At 43.1% G+C, this 10,576-nt stretch overlaps 1 protein-coding gene across 4 annotated transcripts; it reads left to right on the plus strand.

Moving 5' to 3' along the window:
* Nucleotides 1-1,185: 1,185 nt before the first annotated feature.
* On the plus strand, nt 1,186-9,248 carry LOC147895697 (transcription factor SRM1-like). 4 transcript variants are annotated; one of them, XM_087382335.1, is made up of 4 exons: nt 1,186-1,588; nt 1,665-1,831; nt 2,553-3,114; nt 8,469-9,248. In XM_087382335.1, the coding sequence occupies exons 3-4, from the start codon at nt 2,609-2,611 to the stop codon at nt 8,965-8,967; spliced, it is 1,005 nt and encodes a 334-aa protein (XP_087238461.1). In that variant the 5' UTR covers nt 1,186-1,588; nt 1,665-1,831; nt 2,553-2,608; the 3' UTR covers nt 8,968-9,248. The 4 variants fall into 4 exon arrangements, with proteins under 4 accessions (XP_087238461.1, XP_087238460.1, XP_087238463.1 ...); XM_087382334.1 differs by having other exon boundaries at nt 1,186-1,831; XM_087382337.1 differs by lacking the exons at nt 1,186-1,588; nt 1,665-1,831 and adding an exon at nt 1,908-1,926.
* The last annotated feature ends 1,328 nt before the right edge of the window (nt 9,249-10,576 follow it).

Consider the following 10,576-nt stretch of genomic DNA (forward strand, 5'->3'; position numbering starts at 1 on the left):
GACCAAACAACGCTATTTTTGAACCCCCTAATGCAATGCTTGTGCATAGTTCCTTACATTCATTTTGATATAGTGCAATGGAATGTGTCGAAAGACAAAAATGATAACATAAAATATCTATCACTAGTAAAAGGTATTTTTGTGTATGATTCCTCAACATCATATTGGATACAATAAAAGAAGATATTTTCTCATATAGTCAACATATGAGAGAGAAGGTAAAAGAAGCATACATTGCACCTCATAATTCTATTTGATTTTTACAATGGTTAAAATTAGGTTGTCTTTACAAGAGGAAGAGTATTAGTATTCATTATATTAAAACTCAAAAATCCTCTGGCATCATTAAGTTTGCATTGAAGAGAGCCATTTAATATTCTTTAACAATAATTTGCAAGAAGATTTGACTTCTTTGCAATGTTCTTGGTTTTTGGATGCATCATCAACTTGCTTCTCTTTGCAATATTCATGATTACGAACCTTTTCTTATTATGTAACATCAAAATAGGAAGGGGATGACTTAGTATGGTTTATGTCGAATTTTCTTGGTGGTTTGTTGGAACATTAATCTTGGATCCTTACAATAACCTTCATTTTAAAGGTTTCCATTGCCATTGATGTTCTCATTTAGAGCATCATTACTTGCAAAGTTTTCATGCTTGGTGAGACATATAATATACTCCCACAAGGCAATCTGGGCCTATCAGCGCAACGAAAGGATCAAAAGGGAACACATACATTTAGAATTGTAGATTTGTATGAACATTTGTATCATCTAAAGGACAAAAAGGGGAATACACATATGCAAGTCCATATTAAAGACATACTTTCTCAGTTGGGCTCACTGCAAATGGTATCTAGTTCTTCATTAATGATACACGTTTGTTTGGTAAGACATATCCGTTCATGTCACAAGCCTTACAAAACTTTGCAAGGACAATTGTATGGGATCCTTTATTATAGCAAGGATGATATCTCTTATTTTGCAATCCTAGGGATTTTTATCTTCAAAACTAACTTAAAAACATTGTTGAAAGTTAGTAGCTTTAAAAAGTTTAGATCTTCAAAACTTGCTTATCTCTAAGTTCAAACATTGTTCAAGCCGTAAAAATAAAACTCATTGCTGTTGGAATAGACCTCACGATAAGGTGAGATTGTCTTGTTGGAAGGAAGTGATCAAGCTAAGGTAGCAATTAAGCTCGGAACAACTGGATGAGAGGAGAGCTTACTAAAAATGGCAAGGTATAATTGTACTGTGTTAATAATGAAATGATGATGAGGTTGCTCGCTCTGTGTGCTGGATGGTAGATACCCTTCTTTTGCTCTCCCTTGAGGTACTCTGCAGATTCTGCATCATTCTTCATCTATTCCCCTTCTCTCCCGCCCACTTCGTACCACTCCATTTGATTGGTTCGTGGGTGCAAAAACTTGAGCTAGATTGATTCGCACTCAGTCTCTGCGAGAACTGCAACAGACGTGCGGTGCTGCGGCCTTGAGAGATATTTCCACATATTACGAGGCTCCATGCGGAATGGTGTTTGGCTCCAATATTTGCATTGGAAGAGAGAAAGTCTCGGGTTTGCTCCATGTGGTTATTGAAGGAACGAGGCTTTGTAGACTCGGGTTTGTTCCATGTGGGTATTGACGTCTCCATCCAAATGCAGTCATCAAGGTTCAATACGCTTGGAATGTGCGTGAGGGGCGAAGAGATGGCTGCGGGAAAAGTGACGGGTTCGCGTGCTGAGGTCTGGACTGACCAGTGATGCGAAAAGGTGAACTCTGCCAATTGGATTGAGGAACTGCGACGAACTGCATCTTTAAGTTGAATTTGGTAAGAACCTCTTGTTCGATTTTCAGTTGATCTAGTACCTATGTAGCGTAGAACTCGTTAGTTGGTGTTAGACAGCACGTTCCTCTTTCGTTGTGGTAAGTGGAGGGTTTGACGTGCCCAAGTCTGTGAATGTTGGGCATCTTACCTGATGATATTTTAGAGATTCTGGACCTTCATGGTTTCAAGCAACGATCTGGGAAGCAAGGACGGCTGATGAGTTGGCCTTCTCGCAGCGGTCGTCTGCTGTCGCTAGCTCCAGTATTATCGTCGATTGGCCATCTTCGTGTGGTTGTAGCCTTTTGGCACTAGGCTATTTCCCTTGGGATACAGAGTCTCATTAGGCATCAAATTGATGTTTGTAGGGCTTCCGACAAATAGTTGATTTTGAATGCCGTGGAATTTCCAGGTTCAAAGCACTGAAGATTCAATAGACAAATTTTCAGCTTGAAGTAGTATTTTTAGTTTGGTCACAACCTCTGCAGGAGCGTGGAGCTTGACTACAAGCTCTCTCTCTCTCTCTCTCTCTCACACACACACACACACACACACACACACACACACACACACACATAAGGGGGAAAGATACGACATTTTAGGGTGGATTTCGCTATTAGCAGCCATGCTATTCTTGTATTTTCAATTAGACGTTGCAAGCTCCTACATCACCTTTTCAAGTCGCTCAGTGTCACTCACAGCTTGTTTCGGATCTATGTGACTGCAGTGTCAGGTGGAGGCTTTTATCAGCTGGTTTCTACTTCCTGACCATTCTCTGTGTGTATGGACATGACATCTTCTCCAAGCCCACCAGCTGCATGCTCTGCAACAAGCTCGGGGTCTCCATCTGAAGTCCAAGTTTTTGCTGAGACTCTTTCATCCTGGACACGCCATGAAGAAAAACTCTTTGAAAAGGCTCTGGCTATCCATGACCAAGATACTTCTGACCGTTGGGAACAAGTTGCCGCCATGGTTCCTGGGAAAGATGTAATGACTGTGAAGAGACACTATGATTTACTGGTTGAGGATGTGAATAATATTGAATCTGGTCATGTGCTTCTCCCTTCTTATTTCCCTTTGTCTATGGCGGCATCGGAAAGTGCAGGGGAGCCAGTTGTAGGCTCAGGCGAGAGTCCTTATGCAAAGAATGGTGTAGCTTTCAGCGTCGGACAAATGTCTGGTGTGTCCAATGGATCTAGTGGAGGGAGCGGCAGTGGGAAGGTGGGGACTTCCAAGTCATCTGATCAAGAGCGGCGAAAAGGGATTCCTTGGACTGAAGAGGAGCATAGGTTGGTCCTGTTCGCCTTCATGGTTCTGCTGCTTCCATTCACGTTTAGCATTTTGCCTGCTTATATCATTTGTTGGCTAAGGTGGAGCCCATAGTAGCATGCTTGCCATCGTTACTTGAATCGAGTGGAAGGTTGTCTGATTCCAGTTTCTTCTAGGTCAGGGATTCTTTTTGCGAAGTATATGTTACCTTACAATGACAAGGCTACAATCTGGAGTGGATAACAATATACTGAATTATTTCTTTTAGGTCAGGGATTGCTTTTGTTGCAAGTATATGTTACCTTACAATGACAAGGCTATAATCTAGAGTGGATAACAATATACTGAATGGTTTCTTTTCGAGTACACAGATATGCTGGATGATCTCTTCTTGAGCACTTGCACCCGTCCTCGGACACATGCACTCGCATATGAGCAGGCCCACACAACCTATGGGGCACAGACAGCACATTTGCATGCTCACACAGATGCTTGTGTGTAGATGCATGCACCCAATGGCCCTTGCAAAGTTGCAAGAAGCGATCTGTCTAGCTGGGCAGGAAGGTCAAGAGAGGCAAGGCCACGGTTTCTGATTGGGTCCTTTCTAGAGAGTCAAGAAGGAGATCAACACGTTTATGAAGATCAAGTTGAGGAAAATGTGTTCACCTCATTACACATGCTCATCCCAAAGCTTTGCTTTCCGGTTCGGTGATTCATTCGATGGAAACCAACGCAGATATGCGCTTGGATGCCCAGTAGAGCGTTTGATAGTTCACAGATAGGGCTGCCCAGGGTCACATGGAGTGCCCAGGTTGGGGTCAAGTCCGAGGCAGATCTGCTCCACAACTGTGTGTCTTTCCACTAACCAAGGTTGGCCATCTGGCAAGACTAGGTCTGGTTATTTACAGACAAAGTTGGGTCTGCTTACTAGAACCAGTCGGCTGGGTTAGAAGGGTGGCAGATTGCCTTCCCTCAACTTATAAATAGGGGGCCGTTTGGCCACCCACTCAGTCACCCACTGAAGCCTACGAAGGACACAATTTGTGAAAGGCCAGCAGTTATAGGAACAGTCCATAGTCCACTGTTGGTGCTCAGCTGCAACTTATTGGGACAATTTTGTACCTTGCTCAGTCCACATTCAATGGAGCTGATAATGACATTCTTTTGCTGCCTAGTTTGCTCTGTGTATATTCAGATCTGTGTCTCAATATGCATCTTATTAAGCCAGAGGAGGATATCCAAACTGAATTTCTGGCTGCAAGAAGCACAAACATTCCCATCAATAACGTGCAGCTGATCATCGTGCTCAAATGCAATTTTTACAATATAAAAAGGAGCAAAATTATCAGGGGGCATGACAGTGGACTGCTATGCTCTTACTCTCCTGAAGAGAATGTCAATCGGCATCTACAGTCCATGGAATGGCTGCCTAGGTGGCACTGCCATACAGGCTGCACAGTCACAGCAGCAGCAGGTACAGATGGGTGATGCAGCAGTGATGTCAGGTGGCTGACGTCCGTTGCAGCAGGACAGGCCACAGAGTAGTTGGCCTGATCTGCCCTAACAGGCCTATAGGAAGGGACCATTTCTTCCAGCCATCAGCTCTTGCAGCAGGATCAGCCCAACAGCTCCAGCTGTCAGCCTCAGCCCTGCTGCAGATCCAGGAGGACCAGCAGGGGCCTTAATCTCAGTTAGGGAAAGGGAGAAGAGAAGCAGTCTGCCTCTCACCACCTCCATGCAACAGGAAGGGACATCCCTTCATCTATAGTGTAGTTTTAGCCTTTTGACAATACGTGTATGTCAACCTATTGGCAGACTTTAATAAACAGCAAATACTCTTTATGGAGGGGGGCAGTTGCATCCCAATCCTGCATTCATTCTGACACATGCACAGACGCAAGCACGCAAATTTGTGTGCCTTTCAGTTCAGTACACATTTCTGCATCTACAGTTAGGTAGTGGGGTAGAGAGGGAGTGAGTTAGCTCCATTGCCTGCTACGAGAACATCTGGAGATATGATGATGTCTCTGGAAGTGGTTCAAAAGCCTAAAAGCTTTACTCTCATTACTTTTCATGAAAAAGCATTTGATTCCCTTATCATTTAATGGTTACTTCCACTTGTATGGGACCAAAGGATATTGTGAGGGGAGAGGACACCCACGTACAGAAAATTCTGAGATACCCTGTCACCACAATGTAAATATCCTAAGTCAAAGTACAGTTGACCATTTATTTGATCATAATTAAAGAGTTTTCATATGTGTTAATTATGGTCAAAGAGTTCTTTCAATGGTCAAAGAATTGACTACGGTCAAAGATACTTGACTCTGGTCAAGTAAGCCTTGACTTTGGTCAGGGAGACTTGGTTTATTACCAAGAGGGTTAACTACGGTTAACGAAAGAACCACATAGCTGACTACGGTCAGAAACCAAGATGTGCCAACTTCCGTTGGAAAGTTGTGCCAACTTCGGTTGGAGAGACTTGACTATAATTAAGGTGCCTCGACCCTTGGTCAAAGCCCCTTAATTATGATCAAGAGCGTTGACTTCGATCAACTAGAGAATAAATATATATTTTTATATTTGTTATGTGTGCACATGTGTTCAGTGGGGACGCCCACCGTGACTAGAATTAGTCCACAGTGTGCTATTTGCATTCAAAGCGCTAACAATTAATGGGTGCCATGGTGATGCGCTTTAATTAATTGTTGCAGGTACTAGGAAGAGTTATTTTCCTAAGCGATACGGGAGCCCAACAAGCATCTAGGAGGCGGTTCACGTGACCAAGTGCTTCGAAGACTCCAGAGTTGCCCTTAGTGGAATGTAATTAGGAAAGTAATGTAGAATTTGACAAGTGGCTTGTTGCCAAGAAAGAGAGCCTAAGAGCTCATGTAATTGGATTCACGTTTTGGATTTTTGTATGAGCAGCTTCACGTTGAACTCTTGTACTCAGTTTTCTCTCAAGTAATAAAGTACCTTCGGGGGGGTCCAACCCGAGATGTTGTCCTGGGCCCTAGCTGCTTGTAGAGTGAGGGAATGAGAGGGAGTTTGAGAGAGCAAGAGAGTGTTTGTATTGCAAAGAGCAAGATGAATAAAACCTTCGAGGTTGCATACCCCTTCATGAATGTCCCTTGAGATCACTCAAGGTCCATCTTCTCATTTAGACCTACCCCTAGCCTATAACCCATCCACCTACCATTCAATGAACTCTAATGTGCACCCTCCCCTTTCCTATTACCCCTAGGGAGTAGCCTAGACACATCAGTGCACATCTTTATCTGTATGGAATAGTGGCTCCATCTCGACAAGCCCTATCTACTCAGACGACCCGCCGCCATATCAGTATCAGTAGGTGTCCATCATAAATGCAAACAAATGCCGCATGATCAAATTCGTGCATCATGTAATAATGCTCTAATCTCTATTAATTTCAAAATAGTATCTCTCTTTTCATGACAGGGCTAGTGCTGCTCGTGGGGGAAATCCAAGCTGACGCATTCAACTGAAGTCATCTAGAAGAAATAAACCTTTGCTCTATGCTCTATGCTCTATGTGCCCAATTAGGGATTGCCAAAACCACTCGCTTGGGTCCCACCATACCTCACACAAGGGTCTGCCTTCCCAGCGACCCCACAACCAAAGGTGGATTCTGTCCGTATCTAGGTTAGGGTCAATGGTCCAGGTCTGCCCCAAACGGCAAACCACTATGATCTTTTGTCACCCCATTGAGGACAAGACCCTGTCGTCCCCCGGATCCCTATCCCTCGCTTTGACTTCATTTGGAGTGACCCGCCTAATCCAATGCTAAAGAAAATCGGGAAGAGCAGGTCATGGTCGTGCTGCAAGAGGAAAACTCCGGTTTTGGAAAATTGACAACCATTGTGGAGGATCTTTGGCATTGGGGTCCTGCCATGCCCCTACCTCCATGCCTTCGAGATAGCCTCATCATTTTCCTAGATTGCACTGCTAGCTTCCCTAACGTGGGAAAAGCACTCATAGCATCTCCTGCTAGTGCTAGGGGAGCTGACTCCAAGCTCTCAAGCAAATTCATTCAGGTGGCATGGATGCATGCACGGTCTTGTAGTTGACACAATCCACCCATCTCATACCATGGCTAGTATTTGGAGAGACATTGTACACACTTCATGATGGTCATTTAGTCGAGTATGCAGGGGTCTTCCAAGGCTACTTATAACACGAGGGCTATTTTCCTTGGGGAGTGGCGAGGTTGTCCCTTCTCGTCAGACACTTTAGGTTTGAGGTGGCACTTTCATCCTCCCCTGGATCTGTATCAGGATTTCTTGTTGACTATGGCTTGACTCTATTAGGTTTTTCTCATGCTAAGCATAGTGTACTTTCCCTTGAGCACTATGCTCTTGGAGCTTTTTTCATACGCCATATAAGATGGCATTTAAGACCCTGCCTGCTTGAGGTAAAATAATCTGAGGTCAAAAGGGCCATGCTCACTTCACTACCCTCGTATAGGAGTTGCTGCCGAGCCTTGGCTTCATAAAAGCGCTGCTGGAGACACTTGGAAGATTGTCAACAGTTGCCGTTAATCGAGTGCCTGTGGATTGCTGCTAAAATTTTATCCAATCCCTTTACACTAAGCAACTCACGTAAAGAAATTTCCAAACTTGACCCTAGAATGACTCACTATAAAATAAAGAAGAAGAGGGACCAAAAAATTAAACATAGTAGCTCAGAAAGGTGATACATATTTTTTACTCATCAGCCAAAAATGAGGAAACGATAGCAAGTAAGAGAGAATGGAAGGAACAAAATAAAGAAGACAAAATCCTTCTAATATTGATTATTAACAAATCTCATCAATGGATACTCATTCATGACACCATACACATTGTGTGCATATACACATCTAGGGAAAAAAATAGAGAATCGGTTGTTATCATTGATTAGTTACGAAACCAAATAGGGGTTGGTGCTGGACTTTGATTATTGTCTAACTCATCCTGCGTTGGAAGTAGAACTGTTCACAATTAGCATTTTTTTAATTCAGGGATACAAGTTGGTTATAAAATCGGACACTAACAATGCTCTCAGAAGCCTTATGCCTACATCTAGGCAGACCACATGCAGGGGCTAACAAGCCTTGTACTCATTGCTTACAGTGGATTCTTCTGCCGTCTTTATGTATGGTCTGGAAGTTGAGTTTTTTCTAAAATGGTTCCCTTCTATGCAATTTTCAGATTCTACAAAATACGCTTGTTTTAAATTTTTATTGATCAGCTAGCATATAGATATATGAAACTGCATTTACTTAACCCATTTTGTCTGCTTTCTGTGCATTTCTGCCAATGATGGTAAAACTATGTTAAGATTATGTTGTGACCGTTTCAATGCAACTGTGAAGGTTATTCCTGTTGGGCCTGGACAAATTCGGCAAAGGGGATTGGCGCAGTATATCAAGAAATTTTGTGGTTTCGAGGACACCAACCCAGGTGGCAAGCCATGCACAGAAGTATTTTATTCGTCTCAATTCAATGAACAAGGACAGGAGGAGATCAAGCATCCATGATATCACTAGTGTTAACAATAATGGAGATGCCACTCAGCCATGTCAGGGGCCAATCACAGGTCAGGGGACAGTTGGACAACCTCTTTCCCACCCTGCAACTTCTGGGCTGACATGTGGCACTGTTTACGGTGCGCCTATCGGCCAGCCCATGGTGGGTCCAGGAGGATCAACTATTGGTACCCCTGTAGCTCTTCCACCTCCTGGAGTTGGTGGGCCATGTATAGCCAGAGGTCCTTTGCCTGGATCAGGAGTTCCTGGTGCTCCATTAAGTGGAGTTCCTGTGGCGTATCCGGTGTCCCAGCAATCAGTCTCCCAACCAGTGGCACACCGATAACAAACATTTTAAAGGTGAAGGATCTCAATCTTACTGATTTCTGTTAAGCGGGTGCAGCCATAAACTGCGAAGGGTAGGTTTAGATTCCTCATGGTAGGTCACACATAGATAATCCATCAAATGGAAGGGACTCCAGAATATATCTGTATGTGGTCGGCCGGGAATGAATCTGCATTATAATGGAGTCAGGAATGAGGCTGCAAGTTTAACAGAGCTAGTTAAGACTGAGATTATGGAACTACAATTTTTTAATTCCTTGTTCCATATGTTTTAATAATTATGGGAAGATGAGCTTTGTTGCAACTACAATGTTTTAATTCCTTGTTCCATATGTTTTAATAATTATGGGAAGATGAGCTTTGTTGAACTGCTGTCAATTTTTAAAAGGAACAATGTCATTGGGCTGCCTATTTGTATCTTCTCTAATGGTTTGATACGTCTTGAGAATACATGTTTATTTCTGCATTCATAAGGGACAATCATGGATTAAATAGGTGAGTACATGGACTGACACTTTTTTTAGTGGATATGGGTACAGTAGCACAGTCAGAAGCATGTATGGTTCGTTCGTTCGGAATCTACTTGAACTAAAAATCTTAGGATGGCTGAAGCAGGTGGTAAGAGGCTCCACGCACATAGTCCCTTCTGTGTTATGCCTTCTTGCATTAAGCAAACTACTCCTCTTTGACTTCTGCTTTGATCTTGTAGTTTTGCATGCAGACATTTTCTTCAAATAGGAATATCAATGTGGGTACAGTGAGTGCATGTTTTGCCTTGGATTACAATAGCTAATATGCCGTGTCTTTTTCCTTTTGATGTCCTACTTTTTCTTGTCATCTTTCGTTTCTCTATAGTCAATTTCTTGTGCGATTTCCATTGCTTCTCCTTGGCAGAGTAGATTTCTTTCTCGTTGCACTACTACACCTTGCTCTTTGATTTTGAAATGACAGTCGGGCCACCTATGCTATGTTGTCTTTGTTGTCTAATGTGTGGCTGCAATACAGCACCATACCTGAAGATAACTGTACCTTCTGTTTTGAAATTATGTGTAAAACTGTTTCTAGTGCCTTGTGTGGATCTAGATTACTGTCGCATGAGCGTGCTTTTAGTATTCTCATCTAGAAAACTTGTGTAACCGGCCTTAGATCACTAAGGGCAATATATCTGTCTCTATTATCTCACAACGATGAAAATACAGCCAACTTAATTGATTGCCTTTGTTCACAAACAAAACTCAAAGCATAGAACTTCACTGCGCAGCATCATGTAACCGTTCAAGACAAGGGAGGCTAGAATGCCCCTACTCAGAAACATAGAGAGTGACACTCGTTGGCCCCAACACTCGGCGCCCCTTGTGGTATTTATTTAAACTGGTTAGCTCAAAGATACAAAGGGACTCCCTTCAAGAGCTCACCCGCAGGTGCAACCCAGTACAACGCCAACGATTGAAGGTAGCAGGAGCATTGGTCAAACCAAATGTCATAACAAGAAACTCATAAAGCCCAAAAGTGGTCCTGAAGGCAGTCTTATGTACATCTTCGGGCTTGATTCGTATCTGATGGTAACCACTCTTCAAGTCAATGCAATTGAAGATGGCTGATCCCTCTAA

The sequence above is a fragment of the Dipteris shenzhenensis genome, chromosome 12 (genome assembly GCF_047967505.1).
Source record: "Dipteris shenzhenensis isolate YYH24624 ecotype China chromosome 12, Dip_SZ_1.0, whole genome shotgun sequence".
Taxonomy (NCBI): Eukaryota; Viridiplantae; Streptophyta; class Polypodiopsida; order Gleicheniales; family Dipteridaceae; genus Dipteris; species Dipteris shenzhenensis.